Source organism: Mus musculus, chromosome 11, assembly GCF_000001635.26.
Source record: "Mus musculus strain C57BL/6J chromosome 11, GRCm38.p6 C57BL/6J".
Lineage (NCBI taxonomy): Eukaryota > Metazoa > Chordata > Mammalia > Rodentia > Muridae > Mus > Mus musculus.
Genome location: NC_000077.6, coordinates 79,224,685 through 79,251,242, shown reverse-complemented (window position 1 = coordinate 79,251,242; position 26,558 = coordinate 79,224,685). Strand labels below are relative to the sequence as shown.

General features: G+C 43.3%; 1 protein-coding gene and 1 long non-coding RNA gene across 8 annotated transcripts in view; one reads left to right on the top strand and one right to left on the bottom strand.

Moving 5' to 3' along the window:
• Positions 1-11,861, top strand: part of Wsb1 (WD repeat and SOCS box-containing 1) — a 15,328-nt gene extending 3,467 nt beyond the window's left edge. The window contains exons 2-10 of one of the 5 annotated variants that reach the window (XR_003949534.1): positions 94-262; positions 2,584-2,852; positions 4,942-5,073; positions 6,680-6,780; positions 7,668-8,744; positions 9,087-9,259; positions 9,535-9,648; positions 10,448-10,555; positions 10,781-11,860. Coding sequence is in view for 3 of the 5 variants with exons in the window: in NM_019653.3 (NP_062627.3) it covers positions 94-262; positions 2,584-2,852; positions 4,942-5,073; positions 6,680-6,780; positions 9,087-9,259; positions 9,535-9,648; positions 10,448-10,555; positions 10,781-10,940 (1,226 nt within the window). In the remaining 2 variants the exon portion in view is untranslated. The other 4 variants (XR_003949533.1, NM_019653.3, XM_030246436.1 and 1 more) reach the window with 4 other exon arrangements.
• Positions 2,808-26,558, bottom strand: Gm30470. Of its 3 annotated transcripts, none has more exons than XR_880030.1 (3): positions 26,289-26,558; positions 19,058-19,150; positions 2,808-2,877 (listed from the first exon to the last, which is right to left on the bottom strand). It is a non-coding gene; the product is annotated as a predicted gene, 30470 (long non-coding RNA). The 3 variants fall into 3 exon arrangements; XR_388878.3 differs by lacking the exon at positions 2,808-2,877 and adding an exon at positions 19,447-19,633 and having other exon boundaries at positions 18,897-19,150; XR_388877.3 differs by lacking the exon at positions 2,808-2,877 and having other exon boundaries at positions 18,897-19,150.

Here is a 26,558-nt window from a genome sequence, read left to right as displayed (position 1 = left end):
GGGGGCAATCTCAGCAAATGCCAAAATAATATGGGGCCATGTGAATCCGGTGATTGCATACACTATCCTGATTTCTGTCTTTGTCTGTTTCAGTGAGATCACGTACTATAGGGGAACTCTTGGCTCCAGCAGCTCCTTTTGACAAGAAATGTGGTGGTGAGAACTGGACGGTTGCTTTTGCTCCTGATGGTTCCTACTTTGCGTGGTCACAAGGATATCGCATAGTGAAGCTTGTCCCGTGGTCCCAGTGCCGTAAGAACTTGTAAGACTGCTTTCCTTTGCTTTTGTTGAATTTACTATTGTCTTTCAGTGTTGGGTAATAAGATATTTTAAGTTTTCTTTTTTTTTTTTTTTTTTTTTTTCCATTTTTTATTAGGTATTTAGCTCATTTACATTTCCAATGCTATACCAAAAGTCCCCCTTACCCACCCACCCCCACTCCCCTACCCACCCACTCCCCCCCTTTGGCCCTGGCGTTCCCCTGTACCGGGGCACACAAAGTCTGCGTATCCAATGGGCCTCTCTTTCCAGTGATGGCCGACTAGGCCATCTTTTGATACATATGCAGCTAGAGTCAAGAGCTCAGGGGTACTGGTTAGTTCATAATGTTGTTCCACCTATAGGGTTGAAGATCCCTTTAGCTCCTTGGGTACTTTCTCTAGCTCCTCCATTGGGAGCTTTTAAGTTTTCTTTACAGCCAGTGTTAGAAGCTTGTTTGTAGTTGGAATCTTCATTGAAGATTGAATGTAAAGAATTACCTGAGCTAGTCACTGCTGTATCCCTTTAATCCAAGCACTTGGGAAGTGGAGGAGGCAGGTGGCTCTCTGAGGTTCAAGGCCAGCCAGGTCTACATACATAGTAGAACTTGTCTCAAAAAAGAAAAAAAATCTGGGTGGCCATGGTGGTACATTCCCGTAATCCCAGCTCTTGGGAAGCAGAAAGGATGATGTCATAGTATAGACCAGCCTAGACTACGTAGTGAAAAGGTCTGGACTAAATTTGAATATTATAGAATGTTGTAAAATTTTCTCAAATATTTATGCTCCCAACCCCTCCCACACTGAACCCCAGGGTCTTCATACACAGGGGCCAATGCTTTGCCAACTAACCTACATCCCTGTCTCTTTGTGTGTGTGTGTGTGTGTGTGTGTGTGTGTGTAAAGACAGATTAATTGTGCCTTGCTTTAGTGTGTGTGTGTGTGTCCTGTTGTGTCAGATCAAGTGATCTGTTAGATGAAGATTTTTGCATTCACTTTGGATTTCACACACTTTATTGGTTAACAGAGGTGTATAAACAGATTTTTTTCTAAAATAGATCTGGTCACTATGTGGCCCAGGTTGGCTTTAAATTGATCTGTCTCAGCCTCCTGGATGATGCTGTCGGGTTTGAGCCACACACCCTTCTGATTGGAGTAGGGTCAGGGAAAGCTTTAACCTAGGCCAACTGCAGATTCAGTATGTATAGCCTTGGATGACCTTGAACTTCTAATCCTGCATTTCTACTCAGAATTGCTGGAATAACTAACTGGGTATCCCTCTATACCCCATTATGTTCTGGTAGAGATCAGACCTGAGGTTTCATGTCTGCCCTGTAAGCATTCCACCAGCTGAAGTTTTATATGTCTGTTATTTTAATTTTCAAGTTAATTAGATTTTATCTAGGCTTGTGTGGTCCCTTCACTATGCACCAGGGTCACTGAAGTTCTCATCAAGATAACTCTTCTTTCTGAAGGAACTTAATCTAGTCATGCTATCTGTCCATCACCTGACAGTTCTTTTTATCTCTGCTTGAATTAAGGACATGTTCATGATAGCTTCAAAGTTTTCTGAAGTCTATGGCTTCTAGTTTACTGGAATAATCTAGTTTAGTATCCTAAAAGATGGCTTATATAATACTTAAAATTATTTAGCAATTTAGCAATTTAATTTAGCAAATGAGCTAAATTAGTCCTTAAATTCATATTGAGAGGGCTGGAGAGATGGCTCAGCGGTAAAGAGCATTGACTGCTCTTCTGCAGGTCCCGAGTTCAAATCCCAGCAACCACATGGTGGCTCACAACCATCTGTAATGAGATCTGAGACCCTCTTCTGGGGTGTCTGAAGAGAGCTACAGTGTACTTACATATAATAAATAAATAAATCTTTAAAAAAATTCATATTGAGAAGTTACTGTTTTTTCATCCTAAGTTCTCTTCTGAGCATAAAGAAAATGTTCCAGGTTTAGTGTCACCACTGAGTACATGTCCTGTGACAGAAGCGGTCTCAGTTGAGACCCTGACCAGTGCTGGACACTGTCAACAATGCCCCTCTCAGGTGGAACCAGGCTTTACACTCTCTGTAAAGGAAGTTCTATGAAGCCGGTTTGGAAGGGAAATCAGCTATAAATTGTTTTCTTACTGAGGGTTCTCAGCCAACAATAGTTTTCATGAGTTGAATTTGTCTAGCCTTTTATTTCAGATACCAACTTTTTCATCTTTAGAAATAGTGTTAGAATTGTATTGAAAAACCTAACAAGTGTTAACAATTAGTGTTTACAGAAGTTCGGTATAAAGAAAAATTCATTTTCAATCTTTTTCCCCTCAGTCTTTTGCATGGTTCCAAAAATGTTACCAATTCAAGCTGTCTAAAATTGGCAAGACAAAACAGTAATGGTGGTCAGAAAAACAAGCCTCCTGAGCACGTTATAGACTGTGGAGACATAGTCTGGAGTCTTGCTTTTGGGTCTTCAGTTCCAGAAAAACAGAGTCGTTGCGTTAATATAGAATGGCATCGGTTCCGATTTGGACAGGATCAGCTACTCCTTGCCACAGGATTAAACAATGGTCGCATCAAAATCTGGGATGTATATACAGGTATGGATTCATATTGGAAGTGAACCTGGAAAGTGAGAATTAATGTGTCTTTATAATTGTCCTAAGTCTTATAATAATTTATAATTTTAATCTAGGAGAATAATAAGAGTTTATACCACTTGATAAGATAAAATATGCAAAGCAGGTTTGGGTCTTATTTTAGTTAACTATAAACTAATATTTTAGTTTCTGACTCAGCAAAATGTCTTACATGGTTTTTCAATGATAACTTAGGGGTTTTCAAGGGAAAGCAGTTTTTTGTATCCCAAGCAGGCATCAAGCTTGCTGTGTAGCTGATGATGACTACTTCCAGTTACCACATCCTGAGTACTGGGATTGCAGGCCTGTGCTGCAACTCCCAATTTTATGCAGTGCTAGGACTCCAACTCTAGGGCTTCACCTGCATACTAGGGAAGCACGTGTCAACTGAACCACTTACTTACCCAGCTACAGATCGGAGGGCTGGTGTCTTAGTTTGGGTTTTACTGCTGTGAACAGACGCCATGACCAAGGCAACTCTTATAAGGACAACATTTAGTTGGGGCTGCCTTACAGGCTCAGAGGTTCAGTTCATTATCAAGATGGGAGCAGGCAAGCATGATACAGGAGCTGAGAGGTCTACATCTTCATCTGGAGGCTGCTAGGATACGGATGCTAAAGCCTATTCCCACAGTAACACACCCACTTCAGTAAGCCTCTACTGCCTAATAGTCCCACTCCCTGGGCCAAGCAGAAACAGACAATCCTACAGTTGGGTTTTGAGACAAGGTCTCTCAGTATGTAGACCAGGCTGGCCTCAAAGTCACAGAGATCTATCTGCCTGCCTCCCAAATAAAAGTGCACCACCATGCCTAGCTCACAAATCAAGTTTTAATAATCAATATCTAACCTTCAGGTTTTTTTGTTTTTTGGGTTTTGTTTGGTTGGTTGTTTTTTTTTCTTTTGTTTTGTTTTTTTGGCTTTTCGAGACAGAGTTTCTCTGTATAGTCCTGGCTGTCCTGGAACTCACTCTGTAAACCAGGCTGGCCTCGAACTCAGAAATCCGCCTGCCTCTTCTTCCCGAGTGCTGGGATTAAAGGTGTGGGCCACCACTCTCGGCTCCCTTCAGAAGGTTTTAATCACTTTATCCAATATCTAACTATATAGTTGGGGAAGTTGAATTCTTTGAACAAGTAAGTATTCAAGGTGGTAGCAGATGCCTTTGATTAAAGCACTTGGGAAGCGGAGGTAGGTGGATGTCTGTTTGGGGCCAGCTCCTGTCTACATAGTGAGTTCTAGGTCAGCTAGTGCTATGTAGAGAGACCCTGTAACAACAACAACAACAAAAAAAAGCAAGTATATAAATGTTCAAACTGGGCATGGTGATACATAGGTGTGTGACCTCAACACTGAGATGTTTGAGTGGCCAGCCTGATATTGCTTCAAACCTGAGGTTCAGTGACCAGCAATGCAAGAAAAGAAAAAAGTGCTGGGCAGTGGTGGCGCACACCTTTAATCCCAGCACTTGGGAGGCAGAGGCAGGGGGAAAAAAGAGTTTAGATTTTGTTCTAGTTCTTAGCATATTCTGTTTGTTCACAAATATAAAATAATTTTAGTGAGCATAAAAGCAAGATGTACCCCAGGACATAGACAGTAATAATGGCATTGACTTGAGGACAAGGAATCAAAGTTTGATTGGCTTATTGAGGGGAAAAATTAAGGTGACCACAGATTTTTCTAGAAAACAAAACTTCCAGTAACTGGTAATTGTTTGTTTGTTTGTTTTGTTTAGATAATGTTTATGGAGCATTTGATGGTCCAAGGTCAAAGAGAAAAGTTGATACTTTGATATTGTACAAATGAAAAGTCAGTGGTGTGGGGCTTTCTTAATGCTAATTTGGTCTAGGAGTTTTCTTACATTGCAGTCATTTCTTTTATAGTTTTCTAATACATGGAGGGTTTGTTATCTTGGGAAGAATTTCTGAGTTGTAGATTCTCACAGCTAACGATAGCCACTAGTTAATAAATTAAACAATTTGTTTCATAAAACAAGAAAGTACCCAAGAATGTCTGTTTAATTTTTTTTTCTTCTCCTTTCAATCACATTTAGGAAAACTCCTCCTTAATTTGGTAGACCACATTGAAATGGTTAGAGATTTAACTTTTGCTCCAGATGGGAGCTTACTCCTTGTATCAGCTTCAAGAGACAAAACTCTAAGAGTGTGGGACCTGAAAGATGATGGTATGTATGCCTTTTGTCTTTTCCCTAGCTGTGTCAAAGGGTGAGGTTTTGTTTCTTTTTTTTTTTTTTGAGCCAGGGTCTCTCTGTAGCCTTAGCTGGCCTGGAAATTGCTATGTAGACCAGACTATCCTCACAAGAAATCCACCTGCCTCTGCCTCTTGAGTGTTAGAGTTAAAGATGTGTTCAGCCACACATGGCCACATCTCTTTATGACTAGTTTTCAGAGAGATGTGGGGATTGCCCTTGCCCTGCCCTGACTCATGAAGGACACCAGGAGTCATAGCTTTAGGGGAGGTAGGGCAGGAGAATTGAGAGCTCTAGGACAAACCTGCTAGCTACTTAGCAAGACTGTCAGCAAAACAGAAACCAAATGGCTTGGTGATCATTGTTACTTTGCTTTTTTCTGTTTAATACTCGGGTCCCTTTCCTATGTAGATCAAACAAAGCACAGCTTAAGTAAGTAAGCTGGAACAGGAACCAGCAGTTACTATAACAAACAGTCTGACACTGCTCAGACCAACCACACAGACCTATGACTCTAGGTCTAAGGAATTCAACATCTCCTGGCCCCTCTGGATACTGCATGCAGGTGCTACACAGACATATATGCAAGCAAAATAATACTCACATATTAAATACATGAATTTTAAAATCAAAAACATTATTTTGGGGCTAGAGAGATGGCTCAGAATTTAAGAGCACTGACTGTTCTGCCGAAGGTCCTGAATTCAAATCCCAGCAACCACATGGTGGCTCACAACCATCTATAATGAAATCTGATGCCCTCTTCTGGGGTATCTGAAAAACAGCTACAGTGTACTTACATATAATAAATAAATCTTTTTTAAAAAGCCCTATTTTTAAAATTTTATTTAAAACAACAAATCTAGTCACCCAATAGAATTTAGATTATATAGCCTGATTTACAAATCAGGATTTGTAATGTGGTTAAATGCTGGCAAGCATAGATCATAAATTCTTTCATAAAATATACGAGATGTTTTATCCTCTAACCCTCATGGAAAAGTATGTTGGTGTACTCAGTTTCTTTCTGAGACGTGTGGTGTATTGATGTATTTTACTTCATAGAAACAAATGTCTTTATCTCCTAAATACTGAGATTAAAGGTGTATACATTAGCATGCCTGGCTTTTATATTCTAAATTGTATTATTTTTAGTTCTCTATATTCATGTTTGTCTACATGTGGTTATGTATGGGTGTCTGAGGAGGTCAGAGTGTTAGATTCCCATGGAGCAATAAAGTGCTGGGGACCAAACTCAGGTCCTCTGCAAGCAGAGTGTGCTCTTGACTACTGAGGTGTGTCTCCAGCCCTGTGTAATTTTATCAAGCAAAATACTACCCCTTGTGAGTTAGGCCATCTTGGTCTGCATAGTGAATTCTAGAACAGCCAGGGCTACATATAGAGTTCCTGCCTTGGTAAAAGGGATGGAAAGAAAGCAACGGGTGGCTGATATTGAAGGCCTTTCTATGCATATACATCCCTTTCAGCTGCAGAAGTTTATGATGAATGTAGATTACTGTCTTGTCCGTCGAGGTGTTACTGATTGGAAATGGGTCCTGACACGGATGCTTCTTTTGTTCAGGAAACATGGTGAAAGTATTGCGGGCACATCAGAATTGGGTGTACAGTTGTGCATTCTCTCCCGACTGTTCTATGCTGTGTTCAGTTGGCGCCAGTAAAGCAGTAAGTATCAAAGTTCTTGTACACGTGCTGTGAATTGGATGATGATGATGAATGCCTAATCATTTTAAATCTAAGCAACCTATTAAGTCTGTGCTCGGTGTCCTGAATGTCTTAAGTGCTTTATTTCATTATGGAGAGAATTTGCAAGTAGAAAATTAGTTATCTGTGAATTGAGATTACTTGAATTGCTTTTAGAGATGCTTATAAAATGAAGGGTTAGTGAGGGTTTTTTGTGGGTTGTTTTTTTTTTTTTTGTTTGTTTGTGAAATCTAGGAGTGCTTAAGTGCTATAGATGAGATCTAGTCCATTTTTAAGATATTTCCTTGCTAATTATTTTCTTTGTTTTTGTTTTGTCCAGTTTGCTGGTTTTGTTTTGTTTTTAAATTTTGAGTCTCAGTTGATCATGGACATTTAACTGAAAAAAAAATTATTAAATTATAAGCATAATAAAATTAAAACTCATGGATGTCCTACAGTGGATTATAGATGAAGCTTCACATGGTTTGACAGCGTGCCTATTGACAGCTTAAGTAGTGACTGTTGAAGGTTGTACTTTTAGTGAACTGTCAGTTTACTAGCTCTGAGTTAATGTATTTTTAAGAGTTTAGCAGCATTGAGTATGAACCTGGCTGAACTCAATACGTATAATGATGGCAACACTCTGGATTGATGGGGGTGGGGGTGGGGGTGGCTAGATAAAACACATTTTATTTTGCCAAGAAGTATGTTAAGATGATAGTTGTGAATGTTAGAAGTTTAAAACAAAGTAGCTTAGTTTTGTTTTTGTTTTTTTTTTTTTTGTTTTAAATCATAACAACAAGCTAGATGTTGACATTGTGATTTTAGGCTGTGTGTTTTCCATATGCTTCTTGCTTTCCCTGTCACAGGTGGTGGCAGCAATATTGGTGTGATTGAGGTTATGCTGGCACCACTCGCACACAGGCGCACAATGGTGTTAGCTGGGCAGAAAGAGTGGCATCTCTGGCTACCGGGCTGGGGGCGACCTTTACCATAGGATGAAGTAACCTTGCATTCGGCTGCAAGGTGTACTGTACGTACACAGGTGCTGGTCGGCGTCCACTTTCTGCTTTTCTTTCTTTTCTTTTTCTTTTCTTTTTCCTTTAAAAGTAATTTCCCCCACAGTAATGTCCAGACTCCTGAGTAAATTGATCTTCCAGTTTGAAGGAATTGAGAGTCTGACAAGTAAATTTAATGTTAACGTAATTGGTTTTTGAGTGTTTTCTCTGTTTTTTGGAATTCTTAAGATACTAGTAGTACCTTAAATTATTTACCCAGTTATTATACTTATTTCCCTTGGGAAACAATGTGTGCAGAAAGGAAGTAGCAGAAAGGATTATTCTACTTCAAGAGGAGGAACGCTGTCTCACTAGGCTTGCTGTAAACCTCCCAGCTTACATTTACTCTTAACAGTAAGCATTAGAATACTGTCCAGAACTACTTGAGAGGCTAAGGCAAGTAGATAGGCCAGCTTAACTTCTTGGTGAGACATGACCTCAAAGCAAAACCCAGCAAAACCTATTTAGAGCCTTCTGCACAGTCTTTGGATGTTTAAAATCTAAACTGTATGTGGGCTTACTTTTACGTAATTTAACTGTTTTATGCTGAAAGTAACTAATGATCATAGTCAATTTGGAAAAATAAGTGTTAAATCTTGATTATCTAAAAATGTTGTAGTTATATTTTCATAAAATAGTATATTTTCATCTGTAATATGGTTTAGTAACATACTTGTTGTTTGCCAACAAAATTATTTTTGGCTGTGAAAATTCTCTTTGCTTGCAGTATCTGTTTCTCTTCCTAGGCTCTCGGTGGTGACCCAAGCCTATTGTAAACAAGTGATTATCTCAAAGGGAGATGCCAATGGAGTAACAATTGCTAACATTACATTTTCTGTCTGTATATATTTTTAAAAATTGGTAGTTTCTGGAAAAAAAGAGAAAGGGGTTTGTAATACTTAACCCTATTTATTTCCATATATTTTAGTTAATTAGATTTTGGAATAAATGGATTTCAGTATTTGTGGTTAAATTGCATTGCCTTTATTTTCCCTTTAGGCTTATTTTTTAAATTAACATTTAACAGAAACATTTGAAATAGAAATTTGCATGTCTGCTTTAATTAACGTAAAGACTGATTTTTAATCTACGACACTGAGCATATTCTTTAAATTACTCATAATTTGTAATTAATTTGATGTAATTAAAGTAGCAATTTTAGTTTAAGATGTGCCCCTTTGTCCTCTGTGTGTCTGAGTGAAACTATAACATTTCCCTCTTTTATTTCAGGTTTTCCTTTGGAATATGGATAAATACACCATGATTAGGAAGCTGGAAGGTCATCACCATGATGTTGTAGCTTGTGACTTTTCTCCTGATGGAGCATTGCTAGCTACTGCATCCTATGACACTCGTGTGTATGTCTGGGATCCACACAATGGAGACCTTCTGATGGAGTTTGGGTGAGTACCACATGAATTATTTCAGTTAGTAACCCAACATTGGCTTTCAGTATATATAGATTTGAAGAATTTGTATAAAGTTAGAATCCCTAACAAAAATGTAAAATGAACAGCTCTCTGTTTCATTGAATTCGGCTGTAACAGTTCTCTTCAGTCTTAGTTGTATCATCAAAGCCCCACTTTAAACCTTATTCAGAGGCCAGTGAACTCGGTACCAGGGCTATTTTGTTTCTTGAATTGATTCTGAAACTTTGCAAATGTGTCTCTGACCCCAGGCACCTGTTTCCCTCGCCCACTCCAATATTTGCTGGAGGAGCAAATGACCGATGGGTGAGAGCTGTGTCTTTCAGTCATGATGGACTGCATGTTGCCAGCCTTGCTGATGATAAGTGAGTATTATGGAGTATAATATAGTTTTGTCTGTAGTCGTGATTTTTAATGAAAGTGTGCTTTAACTCATAACACACTCATAAGCTTGATTTAGGTTTTTGTACAGGAGTTGTTTGTATTTGAAATGGTTTTGGTATATGGGCCAGATTGATCTTGAACTAAAGATCCTTTTACCTCTGCCTCCTGAATGCTGAGAATTCTATGTGAACCACCATGCCCATCCTGTCTTTCTAGACAACACTTTGGAAGGTGTTGTTTTTTTGCTTAACTGGCTGTGGTGATACACCTGTAAATTGATGGCCACTGCTTTTGAGATTAGACAAATGTAGAAAGGAGTAAATCAGATTGTGTTATATTTTATTTGTAAGAAAATGACAAAGCTTCCAGTTGTGAACATTACAGGTTCAAAGCCATGCCTTGTAATCTCTTTGGAGTTTATCCAAATTACCAAATGATAATAAAATGTAAACTAGTCTGTATAGATATATAAAGCACGATAGTATAGAATGCCTGTAATTGCAGCATTTGGGAAGCTTCTAGCTTGAACTGTGTAGTGAGACCCAACCTCAAACAAAACAAACATATTAACTAGGTGGAGAAGACAGACCTGTAATCCCAGCCCTTTGGGCAGTAAAAGCAAGTTCAAGAATTTGATGCTGGCCCGGATTGTGTGCATATGAGCCCATCTCAACCAAAGTTACCATGCTGTTTGAGTGACTCGTGCGTATGCATGCTGTGATCAGAACACAGGACAGGAGCATTGCTTTCTGACTTACTCATTCTGGATTTCCCTTCCAGAATGGTGAGGTTCTGGAGAATCGATGAGGATTGTCCGGTACAAGTTGCACCTTTGAGCAATGGTCTTTGCTGTGCCTTTTCTACTGATGGCAGTGTTTTAGCTGCTGGGTAAATACATTTTTCTTGTTTCTTTTTCTTTTGAAAACTTATTTTTCTTTTATGTATGATTCTGTAAATTTCCTAGACAAACTCTTTATATAATCCTGCTACTTGCCTTGCCTTGGAGTTCTTATTAGAGTCTAAGGTGAGATGTATGGATCTGATCTACAGCTGTAGGGACATAGGACAAGTGTAGTTGTGTAACCATGATTTTGTTTTTCCATTTCTCTGAAGGACACATGATGGAAGTGTGTATTTTTGGGCCACTCCAAGGCAAGTCCCTAGCCTTCAACATATATGTCGCATGTCAATCCGAAGAGTGATGTCCACCCAAGAAGTCCAAAAACTGCCTGTTCCTTCCAAAATATTGGCGTTTCTCTCCTACCGCGGTTAGACTGAAGACTGCCTTTCCTGGTAGGCCTGCCAGACAGAGCGCCCTTTACAAGACACACCTCAAGCTTTACCAGCTCAAGCGTCTGTCCTTGGAGGCTCAGCAGATTTATTTAATTGGAATCCACTCTTATTCTTCATTTCATTAGTTGGACTTTTAAAGCATTATTTATACACCATAGAAATATTTCTGAACATATCATGTAATTTTTTTAAGATAACTGTGAAAACATTACATACATGTATATATTTAGACATGAGCTGCTGCTATATATTGAATGGGCCCTTTAGTTTTCTCTTAGTTCTGACCTGTATATATTGCTTTAATAGAGCCACGATTTGTATATGTGCTGTTCATTAGAGCAAATTCAGGGGAATTTTTGTTCTTTTTTTTTTTATTTGGGGGCACTAAGTTTAGATGAGATGAATTGCCTCATAGGAAATGGAATTGGTCAGGATAGATGGTGTGAAACTGATAAGAGGTTTTGGATGTGAAAAAGAGTTTCCAAAAGAATGGTGTCTGGGAGTTTGAATGTGATGATTAAAAAAAGAGCCAAGGAAAAAGGTAGCTAGAAAAAAAGGTTGGCTCTCATCAGCCTTAATTTTGGAAAGCAGCTACTTACCCCTCAGAGAATAAAGTATTATGCATTCTTGTCAATTTGAAAACTACATCTACTGTATTATTGCTGAATATTTTGTTAATACTAAGGGACAATTATTTTAAGACCATGGGTTTTGTTTTTAACATATTTTATTTCTGCAGAGGATATTGGTAACTTACCAAAGAGAAGCAATACACAGTATGTCTGCTTTAGCCTTCTTTTATTTATCTCATCTGCAGATGTTGAGAATGTATGCATTATGTAAAATGCTTGTTTTTTTATCCCTGTTGAGTTTTTTTAATTAAACGACACAAAACTACTACATTGCCGATATTTCTTTCATGGGTTGCATTGTGTAGTCCTTTTGTCTAGCTGTACTGTAAGGTTGCTGGTGGGTCCACAGATGCTCAGTGCAGAAGGCAGTGAGGAAGGATGGAAGCATGTACAGGAAGCATCACTTTGTGCGAGCATGTGTGCGGTGTGTTCCACCACCGTGTCCTGGGTGCTGCCATAGCACCCACACAGTGTTCCTCCTCAGGCACACTTAATGCTGTAGAGCAAAGAACAGCAGAGCAAAAGAAGACCTCAGAGCAGTGGACCGCCTCAAAGTAAGCCGGCCTGGTTAGTGATAGAGGCTGATAGTCTGGGTCCTCAAGAAGGCACTCTTAGCCATGTATGATCTAAAGGCTATGACCATCCACTGAGTATTGATACGTTCATGTTGGCCAAGTATATGGAAGTAGTTAGGGAAGCCAGAAAAGACTACCAAGTGCTTCCTCATGGCAGCAGCTATATTATACAAAAAACAGAGGCATCTCTAACCTTAGGGGTTACCCCCCATTTAACTTGTATACTATAATTTTAAAAATAAGATTTAAAACTTTCTAAAATTGTCAAATTTTAAATATACAAAAAATAGGATTTTAAAATTATAAAAATAATCTCTATGAATATTTACTTTTTATAACCACAGCAAATACCAGTCCTGTAACAGTAGTTGAATAATACACACTCTGCTTAAGATGCTTGCAACCCCAGTGTCCTAAGAAAAAAACACAACAGTATAAGACCCATGTAAATATGCCAGGGCCTCCCTTTGTCTTGGAGGGAGGGGTTGTGACCCGCTTGTGGTGCTGCATGCCCAAAGGGAGGCAGGGGAAAAAGGTGGTTGGGCTTTTTCTTGGTTCAGATTCTAGCTATGTGATTTTAGATTGAGGTTGCTTTTTTAAAATATTCCTTGCCACAGCCATGCCATTTGGAGAACTGAGAAGAGATTACCATTCAGATTTGATTGCCTGGGCTTTTGTTTTGAGACAGGGTTTAACTATGTAGCTCTCCCTGGATGGCCTTTTAACCCACAGAGATCCCCCTATTTCTGCCTCCCGGGCTGATCTCCCCCTCCATTGCCTGTAAGTGGGTATGAGTGCAGGAAAGAGTCTCCTTTCATAATGATGCATACCACTTTAAGGTCTGTAACCTGATCTCTGGTTGGCAAACCCTCAGTTTATGATCCTTGAAATGCCTTGCCTGCTTGTGACTGAGATAAAGTTGGATTGGGCTGGTCTGCACTGCCCTAGGGCAGCAAGACCTAAGATGGGATGGAGGGAACTATGATTCTTGGTCTAGGCAGTGGACTTGGCTGCCAGCCGAGCTCAAGGATAGGAAAAGAAGCTTGAGAAGTTAAACATTGTCTCGCACAACCGTGTAGGCCACCCATCACATTGAAGACCTGGAGGAGCCTCAGCATTCTATCCAGGCAGCTCCTACCAGCGTCTGGTCTTAGGTGCATTTTAGCTATAGAACACCCGGTTCATAAATGGATAGTTCAACGAGGCTGGAGAGGTGGCCCAGTGGAGAAGGGTCCGTACTGCCAACACACATGGTGGAATAGGGAACTGATTGGCACGAGTGTTGTCTGACTTGTATAAGTACTTCAATTGTACTTGTGGACACCACACACACACACACACACACTAAATAAATAGCTACCCACAGGAGCAGAGCTACCGCTGCGTTACTTGGTGAGCACTGAGTGCCAGCATGTCATGTTGAGGACTCAGCAAACAAGCAGACAGAATTCAGATCTGATGTGTGAGAAAAAGGAAGAAGCCTATGCCCTGCCCAACAGATGACCTTTTTCAAAACAAAAATGAAGCTACCACAGGATGGTCAAATCCTCAAATGTATACATGAAGGTAGCATTCACCAAACACTTGGCATAGGGCACACAAATCCACACCTGTGTGTGAGCAGTACTCAGCCGCCACAGCACTCAGTTCAGTGCAACTGCAAGTAGGTTGTTTTTAAGGTACTAGGATAAATGTTCTTTTAGTCCATCTTTCTATGTAAGGCTCAGTGGCTGAGAACACTGGCTGTTCTAGAAGACTGCTGCTCAGTTCCCAGAACACAACTGTTAACTCCATTTCTAGGGGACCCAGCACCCTTTCCTGGCATTCTCCGGTACCAGGCATGCATACAGTGCACAGTAGAGTTGTTGGTTATACATGAGCTTATAGTTTCAGTAAGAGAGCATAGATAGAATATAGGTGCCTGTGCGCTGGCTCTTTTGGTTGTATTTAAATCCTTTATCTCTGAGAAGTGTTGGGAGCCGCCCCCACATTCGCCGTCACAAGATGGCGCTGACATCCTGTGTTCTAAGTGGTAAACAAATAATCTGCGCATGAGCCAAGGGTATTTTATGACTACTTGTACTCTACCTTTCCCGTGAACGTCAGCTCGGCCATGGGCTGCAGCCAATCAGGGAGTGATGCGTCCTAGGCGAAATATAACTCTCCTAAAAAAGGGGACGGGGTTTTCCGCCATTCTCTCTCGCTGGCATCTCTCTGGCTCTGCGCGCCCTGCGCTCTCTCGCTGCCTAAAGATGTAAACAATAGAGCACGCTCTGCGCTTTGGCGCGCCGGAGCTCTGGCTCCTAAAATTATTGAAGGGGCTTTCGTTTTTGGGGCTGGGGGTTTTTGCACTCCTGCTCCTGAAGATGTAAGCAATAAAGTTTTGCCGCAGAAGATTCTGGTCTGTTGCGTCTTTCCTGGCCGGGCGTGAGAACGCGTTAATAACAATTGGTGCCGAAACCCGGGACGAGAAATTCCGGGACGAGAAAAAATCCGGGAAGAAAAAACCCGGGAAGAAACTCGGGACGGGAGTTTCACCGGCGCAAGAAAGATCCCTCATTCCAGAACCAGAACTGCGGGTCGCGGTAATAAAGGTTCCCGTAAAGCAGACTGTTAAGAAGGATTCAACTGCATAAATTCAGAACTTTTCAGCTGGGGAACGGCGGTAACCCGTAAGTATAGCTTTACGAGGTAAGCCTGGCCTTGAACTTTCTAAGGAGATTCAAGACAGTCTATCAGAAGTAAAGTAGAAAATAGCTTTATAAGGTATGTTTGGCCTTGAACTTTCTCTAGTGTTAGAAGCCCTTTTGTTCCTTTTCACATGTTATCAAGTGGTTAAGGCAGGGCAGATTCTGGATGAAGTTCAGGACAATCTATCAGAAGTAAAGCGGGGAGAGAGAGTAGGAGCAAAGAAAAAATATGGTACACAAAATAAGCATACAGGCCTTTCCACGGGTCTTGAATCTGAGGAAAAGTTTAGGTCAGGTAAGAATACCTGGGGAGAGATTAGAAGGAAGGAGAAGGAAAAAGAAAAGAAAAAAGATCAATTAGCGGAGGTCTCTAGGAGAAGGAGCCTATACTCATCACTAGGTGAGCTCAAGGAGCCAGTTTTTAATAGTTCTGAATCAGATGAAAAGGCTATTAGGGCCTGAAAGGCGCTCTCCCGAGCAGGTGAAGCCACTAGACAATAATGACAGAGGCAGGCTCTTGCAGCCTACAAGGTCTTATTGTCCACCCTGGAGTTGTAGATCAGGATTGTAAAGGGGAACTTCAGGTTCTCTGTTCTTGTCCTCAAGTTGTCTTTTCTATATCACAAAGAGACAAAATAGCTCAACTAATAATTTTGCCAAGCCTACATGGCTGTTTTTTCTTCCTCTGATATTCCTAGAGCTGCCAGAGAGATTGGTTCTACTAGAAATGATTCTGATTACTTAATAATGCCTTTAGATTGTTGTCAAATTTTATCTACTCACGTAGGGGTAAACCCTCGTGGCGTCAGGCCATTACAGGTCTGACAAATAGATGTCACGCATATTTCCTCCTTTGAGAGAAATCAATATTTACATGTTTAGAAGAAACCCACTTAAAAATGGGATTGTGGTATATACTGATGGATCAAAAACTGGCATAGGTGCCTATGTGGCTAATGGTAAAGTGGTATCCAAACAATATAATGAAAATTCACCTCAAGTGATAGAATGTTTAGTGGTTTTAGAAGTTTTAAAAACCTTTTTAGAACCCCTTAATATTGTGTCAGATTCCTGTTATGTGGTTAATACAGTAAATCTTTTAGAAGTGGCTAGAGTGATTAAGCCTTCCAGTAGAGTTGCCAATATTTTTCAGCAGATACAATTAGTTTTGTTATCTAGAAGATTTCCTGTTTATATTACTCATGTTAGAGCCCATTCAGGCCTACCTGGCCCCATGGCTCTGGAAAATGATTTGGCAGATAAGGCCACTAAAGTGGTGGCTGCTGCCCTATCATCCCCGGTAGAGGCTGCAAGAAATTTTCATAACAATTTTCATGTGACGGCTAAAACATTACGCAGTCGTTTCTCCCTGACAAGAAAAAAAGCCCGTGACATTGTTACTCAATGTCAAAGCTGCTGTGAGTTCTTGCCAGTTCCTCATGTGAAAATTAACCCACGCGGTATTCGACCTCTACAGGTCTGGCAAATGGATGTTACACATGTTTCTTCCTTTGGAAAACTTCAATATCTCCATGTGTCCATTGACACATGTTCTGGCATCATGTTTGCCTCTCCGTTAACCAGAGAAAAAGCCTCACATGTGATTCAACATTGCCTTGAGGCATAGAGTGCTTGGGGGAAACCCAGACTCCTTAAGACTGATAATGGACCAGCTTATACGTCTCAAAAATTCCAACAGTTCTGCCGTCAGATGGACGTGACCCACCTGACTAGACTTCCATACAACCCTCAAGGACAGGGTATTGTTGAGCGTGCGCATCGCACCCTCAAAACCTATCTTATAAAACAGAAGAGGGGAATTGAAGAGATTTTACCCCGAGCACCAAGAGTGTCTGTGTCTATGGCACTCTTTACACTCAATTTTTTAAATATTGATGCTCATGGCCATACTGCGGCTGAATGTCATTGTTCAGAGCCAGATAGGCCCAATGAGATGGTTAAATGGAAAAATGTCCTTGATAATAAATGGTATGGCCCGGATCCTATTTTGATAAGATCCAGGGGAGCTATCTGTGTTTTCCCACAGAATGAAGACAACCCATTTTGGATACCAGAAAGACTCACCCGAAAAATCCAGACTGACCAAGGGAATACTGATGTCCCTCGTCTTGGTGATGTCCAGGGCGTCAATAATAAAGAGAGAGCAGCGTTGGGGGATAATGTCGACATTTCCACTCCCAATGACGGTGATGTATAATGCTCAAGTATTCTCCTGCTTTTTTACCACTAACTAGAAACTGGGTTTGGCCTTAATTCAGACAGCCTTGGCTCTGTCTGGACAGGTCCAGACGACTGACACCATTAACACTTTGTCAGCCTCAGTGACTACAGTCATAGATGAACAGGCCTCAGCTAATGTCAAGATACAGAGAGGTCTCATGCTGGTTAATCAACTCATAGATCTTGTCCAGATACAACTAGATGTATTATGACAAATAACTCAGCTGGGGTGTAAACAAAAGTTTCCGAGATTGTGTGTTACTTCCATTCAGTATGAGAAATTTACTAGGACAGCTAATTTGTCAAAAAGTCTTTTTCAGTATATGTTACAGAATTGGACGGCTGAATTTGAACAGATCCTTCGGGAATTGAGACTTCAGGTCAACTCCACGCGCTTAGACCTGTCCCTGACCAAAAGATTACCCAATTGGATCTCCTCAGCATTTTCCTTCTTTAAAAAATGGGTGGGATTAATATTATTTAGAGATACACTTTGCTGTGGATTAGTGTTGCTTCTTTGATTGGTCTGTAAGCTTAAGGCCCAAACTAGGAGAGACAAGGTGGTTATTGCCCAGGCGCTTGCAGGACTAGAACATGGAGCTTCCCCTGATATATCTATGCTTAGGCAATAGGTCGCTGGCCACTCAGCTCTTATATCCCATGAGGCTAGTCTCATTGCACGAGATAGAGTGAGTGTGCTTCAGCAGCCCGAGAGAGTTGCACGGCTAAGCACTGCAGTAGAAAGGCTCTGCGGCATATATGAGCCTATTCTAGGGAGACATGTCATCTTTCAAGAAGGTTGAGTGTCCAAGTGTCCTTCTCTCCAGGCAAAACGACACGGGAGCAGGTCAGGGTTGCTCTGGGTAAAAGCCTGTGAGCCTAAGAGCTAATCCTGTACATGGCTCCTTTACCTACACACTGGGGATTTGACCTCTATCTCCACTCTCATTAGTTGGGTGGCCTATTTGCTCTTATTAAAAGGAAAGGGGGAGATGTTGGGAGCCGCCCCCACATTCGCCGTCACAAGATGGCGCTGACATCCTGTGTTCTAAGTGGTAAACAAATAATCTGCGCATGAGCCAAGGGTATTTTATGACTACTTGTACTCTACCTTTCCCGTGAACGTCAGCTCGGCCATGGGCTGCAGCCAATCAGGGAGTGATGCGTCCTAGGCGAAATATAACTCTCCTAAAAAAGGGGACGGGGTTTTCCGCCATTCTCTCTCGCTGGCATCTCTCTGGCTCTGCGCGCCCTGCGCTCTCTCGCTGCCTAAAGATGTAAACAATAGAGCACGCTCTGCGCTTTGGCGCGCCGGAGCTCTGGCTCCTAAAATTATTGAAGGGGCTTTCGTTTTTGGGGCTGGGGGTTTTTGCACTCCTGCTCCTGAAGATGTAAGCAATAAAGTTTTGCCGCAGAAGATTCTGGTCTGTTGCGTCTTTCCTGGCCGGGCGTGAGAACGCGTTAATAACAGAGAAGTCGGAACTGTTGACAACAGACAATATGGTAGCCACTGGAAGGAATGAAGATTATCATAACCTTGGTGTGTGTTTATGTAAGCTGTTCTGGGCTAGGTTCGGTGGTTAAGAAAGTTTGTTGCTTTTGCAGAGGACCTGAGTTCTGGTCCCAGAACCCACTTGACAGCTCACAACTATAACTCCAATTCCAAGAGATCCAACATCTTCCTCTGACCTTGGGCACTAGGCACATCTGTGGTGTGCATCCATCCCTGCTGGCAAAGCACTTTTACACACAAAACATCTGAAACAAAACACACTAACAAACCAGAACAACAACCATCCTTGCTCTAAAAGCTTGCATTTATCCAAAAGCAAAAGTTGGGTCTGCACCAGGGGTGAAGTGAGACTGTTACAGGAGACGTGGAGCCTTATGTGGCTGTTAGTAATGCTAGCAGTATGTATGAGCCAACTGATTAGTATGTTAGAGCCAATTGATGCTTACGCCGTGGCTCACTGACAGAAGTCAACTTTCAGCCTGGGGAACTGCTCAGTGGTCGTGTGCTTCTCCAGCATGCTCAGGACCTCCAGTTTCAACCTACACCACCACAAGGGGAAAAAAGGAGAAAAGAAAAGAAACTTTGGGGCTGGAGAAATGGCTCAGGTAGTAAAATGCTGAGAACCTGAATTCAGATACCTAGCAACCCATATAAAATGCCAAGTGCCAATCAGTATTTCCAGCCCTGGCGAGACATTCCTGGAGCTCACTGGCCAGTCATTCTACCCAAATCAGGGGAGAGACCCTGTCTAAAGAAATGCAGTGGAGGGCTGTCAGAGAAGACACTCAAATGCTGCCCGTGACCCCACATAATCACACATAGTGAAGTTCTCTACCTGTGCAATAAAGGGGAAACTATAAAGTCATCTACTGCAGGTCCAGAAGACTGAAGTGGCTATCCCAGTAGGTTGTTTCCCAGTTGTTGATGGATAATGCCGTGTTATGATGCAGTGGAGAGTATGCGTTGTTACTCAGCACTGCAGGCTGAGGTGAGTCAGTCACTATCACGGAGGGTGAGGAGGCCTGAGAGTGAGGATATGGAACAGAGTCAGGACCGAGGCAAATGTAAACAGAGCCACGGGGCCCTAAACACAAAAGCGAAATCAGAAAGTTGCATGGTCCTGTGTCCATCCTGACAGTGACTAAGGAAAAGGACGGGATACGTTAGGAAGTGGATCCTAACCACCAATCCGTTAACATGTGGTGTTGTTCATCCTGATGAGATGACATTAGCAAGTGAGGACTTGGGAAAAGTCATGAGGGCAGGAGCCCGCTTAATGGAATTTGTGCCTTTATAAGTCCTCCACACTGCTAAGACAGGAGAAGGGAGTGAAAGGGGCTTTCACCAGTCCCCAACCGTGCTGGCTCCTGGGTCTGACTTGCAACCTCCATAATTGTGAGAAGGGTGCGTTGTATCTAAACCACCTACCTAGTCTCTGTGTGATTTGTGACAACAGGGCAAACAGACCTGCAAGAACGCCTCCTGATATGAGCCGGGAAGAAGTCCTGCTAAGACACAAAGCTAGCCACTCTGTCTGTGTGCTCCTCTACTAATAAGGTTTGAACCTGAAAATCCCTCCACAGGCTGGTTTTGAGGGTTACTTTAAATGTTGTAACCCCTAAAGGTTGTAGGGTCTGTTTGGTGGAACCCGGTCACTGAATGCAGGGGAGTTGTGGAGGTTATACCTACCCCTACCTCTGGCCTAGCTCTACTTCCTAATCTGCCACCTTGTGAACAACTGTGGCCTCGTGTTCCCACCGTCATGCCTTCTCTGCCTGCTGGACCAAGTGACACAGGATATTTGTCCCTTAAGTTGATTCCGTCAGGAGCTTTGGCCACGGTAACATGAAAGTCCGTGACACGCCCCATTATACCTGCCTCTGCAGAGGGGTCAGGTTTCCTCTTGGATGATATTATATTATATTGGTAGAGCTGGGCAGAGAACCAGCCGACTCGTGTGAGCCTTCTGTGCTGCAAGGGTCTGCAGTAACTGGAAAGTGGTCAGGAAACCCACAAGTCAGAGGTGGCCCCCTCACCCCACCCCATCCCACCCCACCCCGCTGCCTCTATTTTCTCTCAGCCTGTTTTGTTTTCTTCAATTTCGTCAGGCCCCTTCGGTGGTGCCGGATAAGCTGCCCCAGCTCACTGCCGTCTTGCCACGGAATCCTACGCGATCTCATTTCTTCACCCCCTCCTTGGACTTTCGAATAAAGCCCTGTTTCAAATAAGTTAATCATTCTTAGATGTTGATTCCTTGTTTAGAAGCCAAATTCCTCACACCTGAGGAGATTCTGTCGCCTTCTCACGGGAGCTGCTGGCGCCTGGCTTTTGGGTCAGAAGGACTGATCAGGAACCAGACCCCCGGTCCCGGTTGGGCAGACATGAACATAGCCCGAGCTGGGAGGTTTGGATGAGAGACCTGGGGGCCACGCACCCAGCTTGTGCTGTGTGGAGAAAGCAGATCCCTCAACTGGGTCATGCTGCTCAATGCTTGGCCAAAGCCAAGCTGGCTGGGCTCGGTCCCATCTGGCTCCCAGCAAGAGGGTGTGCATATAGCAGTTTGGCCAGATGCCACACTCCATAGACGGCTGCCCAAAGGATGTCGCTGACATGGTGACTGAGGCTGCTATCCTGAGGAAGACTCCTGTGACTGACTGCTCAATTGGCTGTTGAATGATGTAATAATGTCTCCACACAAGTGGCATTGGCTCTTCCTTCCTTTCTGCAGTGCTGAGTCCTGGCAGCTACTTGACATGTGTTACCAACATTGGTTGAGCACTGACCACGGGTGCATTTTACTGTTCCTGCTGCTGGTCAGCAGTTCTGGGAAGTTTTATTGTTTTCCTTTGATGTCTGTGCAAGCCATGAGGCTAACTCCCTCCTCTAGGTGGAGGCGGTCACATGATCTCAAGGTCCAAGATGGTGCTGAATGCAGACTCCTGTTTTTTCTTCATAATGCTTGTGAGCGGATGCTAGGAAGAAAACAGCCAGGCTCCGCTGTGTCTTTGCCAACACCTCCCCGCCTTTCCCGGGGAGGCCAGCCATGATGTCAGGCTAACCCTTCCCCAACACACCCTACCCTTTTCACTGGATTGTGGAAAAAAAAAAACAAAAACAAACAAGGATTACCCCTGAATATAACGAGGCAATTGAAATAACCACACAGAGTGACTGTGGTCCCTGCCCTTTGCTCGGTGCCCAGGGAAATTACACCGGAGCTTGGCTAGGTTTTTGCTCCGCTCTGCTGTCCTTGGGTACACATATCACTCAAACAAATCATTTTTATTGCCCATGTGACAAATCTAACTCAAGCAGGCTGTAGCAGGATTCTGCAGGGCTGGGCTGGGCTGAAGGCAAGAAAAGAAGTAAGCTGGCCTCGAAACTCCCCTCGTTGATCAACACCTGACCAAGGCCGCAGGAGCCTCTTGTACCAGCAAGATTGGCCTCACTGGTCCAGAGATGACCTGGACAGAGTCCTCGAGGCTGGAATGGACTGGATGTAAGTTCTCTGTGTCAGCTCACAGATGCTCTTGATGGAGTGGACCAAATCCAGAACAAGGCAGGGCCGGCATCGTCATCAGTAACAAAGCTCAGTCATGCTTGTCACATGACCCTGAGGAAAGTTAGACTTTAATTCTTCTCCCAGAAGCCAGGCGCCATATCAAATGCTTGTGAAGACAAGGCCACCCTGATGTAAATGAGACCCTCTCTCAAAATAAAACCATCCTTTACATTAAAAAATTATTCATTTGGTGAGAGGTTTGAGACAGGGTTTCTCTGTGTAGCACTGGCTGTCCTGGAACTCACTTTGTAAACCAGGCTGGTCACAAACTCAGAGATCCACCTGCCTCTGCCTCTGCCTCTGCCTCTGCCTCTGCCTCTGCCTCTGCCTCTACCTCCTCCTCCTCCTCCCAAGTGCTGGGTTAAAGATGTGCACTACAAGTACTCAGCTAAGATTTGTGTGTGAGAGTGTGTATGTGTGTGTGGTGTGTGAGACAAGCAAGCCATATGCAAGTGGGTGCTCTCAGAAGTCCTAAGGGGGCACCCAACCCTCTGAAGCTGGAATTACAGGCAGTTGTGAGTCATCTGACACAGGTATTGTGAACCTAACTGGGATTCCCTGAAAGAGAAATAAGAGCCATCTCTCCAGGCCCCTTCCACCATCACATTTTAACTGAAACTAAGATATATTTTGTAATCAGCATGGTTTTCAAAAATCCTCATGGATGTGGTAGCATATAACTGTAATTCCAGCATTCAAAATCAAAACAAGACAAACAAACAAAAAAATCCCAGCATTCAAGAGACTAAGGCAAAAGGATAAGAAGTTGGAGGCAAGCCAAGTGTGGTGGCGCACACCTTTAATCCCAGCGCTTGGGAGGCAGAGGCTAATCTGGTCTACTGAGCAAGTTCCAGGGTGGCTGGGAAAACTCTGTCTTGAAAAATCAGAGGAGGAGGAAGAGGATGATGATGAAAAAGAGGAGGAAGAAGAGAAGGAGGAGGAAAAGGAGAAGAAGGGAAAGGAAAAACAAAAAAGAAAATTGGAGATAATCTGAACTCCAAGTAAAACTTTGAAAACAAAAAACAAACATAAATCTCTCAGCTGTCACACACTAAAATGACACATTAGCTACAGTGATGTGGATAAAAGTCAGCAGTGTCTAGAATTTCATAGGAAAGCCAGTACTCAGGAGTCTAGGCCAGCCTAGGCTACAGAAGACGCGGTCTTCAAAACAAAACCAACAAAACCAGTCATTGCATCTTACATGCAATTTAAAAGTCAGTAGAATGTTATATGTACTGCCAAGAATAAAAGATGGCAGAAACAGGCTGTCAAGGGGAAGGGAGGATGAGGAAAGTTGGGAGCCAGAGCATCTGTGAGACCTTTCTGAGCATCTGTGAGACCTTTCTGAGCATCTGTGAGACCTTCCTGGGCATCTGTGAGACCTTCCTGGAAATTACAATGAGGACCAACCAAAATGTGTGAAAGCAAGTTCAGGGCCGAAACTGGAGCTCAATAGAATGCATGAAGCTCTAGTATCCTCAGCATCCCATAAACTGGGCTTGGCGGTGCGCACTTGTAGTACCAGCACTCAGAAGGCAGAGGCAGGTGGATCTCTGTGAGTCAGTCTGGTCTATACAGTAAGCAAGTGGCTGTGAGCTGAGGTACTTCACAGGTGCCAGGCCCTGACCACAACTAGGAGGGGCTAGCCTCAGACTTGAGCAGGTGGGTCAGATGAGGGAACAGCTAGATGGGAGTGCTGGCTGGGGCAGAACAGGACAAGAGTGGGGCTAAGGAGGTCTGTCACTGTGAGAATAGTAGTAGTAGTAGTAGTAGTAGTAGTAGTAGTAGTAGTAGCAGTAGTAGTAGTAGTAATAGCAGCAGCAGCGGTAGTAGTCCAGATGATTGGCAGATATGACTCAAATTGTGAGGATTGTCTGAAAAAGCCAAGTCAGGAAAGAAGTGGCCAGAGGGGAAGGGAAAGTCCTAAGGGGTCAGAAAGAGGCACAGCCAGTTGTTTGGCCAGTCTGGTTTTGTTTGTTTGTTTGTTTTTTGCCCCGCTTGCTCTGGTTGCTATATCTAAGTACACAGTAGATGTCTCCAGAAGAGGGTGTCAGATCTTATTACGGATGGTTGTGAGCCACCATGTGGTTGCTGAATTGAACTCAAGACCTCTGGAAGAGTAACCAGTGTTCTTAACCACTGAGCCATCTCTCCAGCCCCCAAAAAACTATCTTAAGGTGGCAAAATCATGCCCCTGCCAGAGCACGAGACAAATCATGGTTAGCTGCTGCGGACAGTCTGAAGCAGCCCCATATCCCACACCTGGGATTAACAAAAACATATTCACCTACCATTTCTGTGTTTTAAAGAAATCAAAGTTCTCACTACATGTGGTGAGGTGGGAGGCAGAGACAGGAGAGTCTTGTAGAAGCTTGAGGGCCAGCCAGCTTGGGAACAGACACCCTGCCTCAAACCAAGGAGGAAAGAGAGGACCAATGCCCAAGGCTGTCCTCTGATCCTCAGAGTGTTCTGTGGCAGTCACAAACCTGTCCTCACATACACGTGAATATATACACACTCATCATACACACACATGCACAAAAATAAGTGCATGAGTCAATACAAATATAAAAAAAGAAAGAGAGGGGCTGGTGAGATGGCTCAGTGGGTAAGAGCACCCGACTGCTCTTCCAAAGGTCCAGAGTTCAAATCCCAGCAACCACATGGTGGCTCACAACCATCTGTAATGAGATCTGACTCCCTCTTCTGGAGTGTCTGAAGACAGCTACTGTGCACTTACATATAATAAATAAATAAATCTTAAAAAAAAAAAAAGAAAGAGAGAACTCATGGAACGGAGCTGTGGATGGTACCAGGCAGTAGTGACCGCATCATGCACGTCCCACCCCAGCAGCCTAGTCCAGCTCGTCTAAAAGAAAACAAAAACCCATGAAACTGATTACAATGTGCCATGACCTCACCCCAGCTTCCTATGCAGCAGAAGCAAGTCGCACAGTATCTGAGAGAGGCTTCTAGAACCGCAGCCTCTGCTGACCAGCTGGAGAGGCTGTCCTGTGCTGTCTTGTGGTACTGCGGCATAAGGCCCAGCAAAGGTTTCTCCCAAAGGTCTTCTCTTGCCTCCCTGTGATGTTCTTCACAGAGACAGCAAGGGCTGTGGGGAGACAGTGACTGTGACTGCAGAGGAACCGAGTGGAGAGGAGGTAGCAGCAGGCTCGGGTCACAGAGCTTTCAGGGAGAGGCCAGTGCCCAGGAGCAGAACACGTGGATGTTAGACCACCCAGAGTGACAACAGCTATTTGGGCCACATCTTCTGGGATGAAGAAGAAGGAAACTTGCTGTGGGGCTGCTTGTCCTCACTTTCTTTGACAAGCTCATCTAGCCTGCAGCTGAGGAAGCCCCTGGTATTAGAACTTACTCCTTTGGGATTCCAGTGGAAGACCAGCATCTCTTTAGGAATCCCGTAGTTATATATGATTTATTAGAGTGGCTCACAGGCTGTGCTCTGGAGAGTTCAACAATGGCAGTCTCACAGTGGAAAGGCTAAGAATCCTATAGTTGTCTGCCAGGCTGCAGTTCCAATCCGGTGCTGGTCCAAATTTAGGGTGTGTTTCCCTATCTTAAGTGATTGATCAAGAAAACCCCCCATACAGGCATGCCTAGTTGCTTGAGGTTTAGTTGATTTTAGATATAGTTAAGTTCACAGCTAAGGTTAGCCATCACATTCAGTAAATTCTTTTTTTCTATAATTTCTTTGTCTGGAAAAGTCTCAAGTGTCTTTTCTTATAAACACACCTGACCCTCCCTAGCCTAAGAAAGCAGGAGATGTCTGTCTGTCTGTCTGTCTGTCTGTCTGTCTGACTGACTTGGAAGTTCTTGCCTTTTCTGGTCTGCTCAAACAACCTTCTGTTGGGAAAGCTCTGCCCCAGAGTGTCAAAGAGGTAGGATTCAGCTGGACAAGAAACAGGAAGCTGCGTCAGGACCCGCCTTCCACACTGGGCAGTCAAACTGCGGATCTGAACGGAAGACTGTTGACTTGGTGACCTGCCCAGGCAGCCCAGCCGGGGGATCCTGAGATGACACCGAGCGAACTCTTGTGACCTGGGCTTTAAAAGTGCATTCGCAATTGGTTGTCTGTATGTCCCCTTACTCACCTAGGCCTGGCACTTAGTAGGGACTCCTCAGACATCTGTCACTTGATTGAGCCAGGGAGTAAAGTGAGACGCCCTTCACACTCCCAGGTTCATCCCTGGCCTGTGCTGCGAACCAGCAAACTAGGCCACATGCCTGACCCAGTTTTTCCAGTGCAACCTGCCAAGCCCCGGGGGCAGCAGTGGGTCCAGAGCCAGCATCCGTGGTGAGTCAGGAGCTTCTCTGCTGCCGCCTGGGACAGAGGCCTTCCAGACTCGCCCAGCTACATTCAG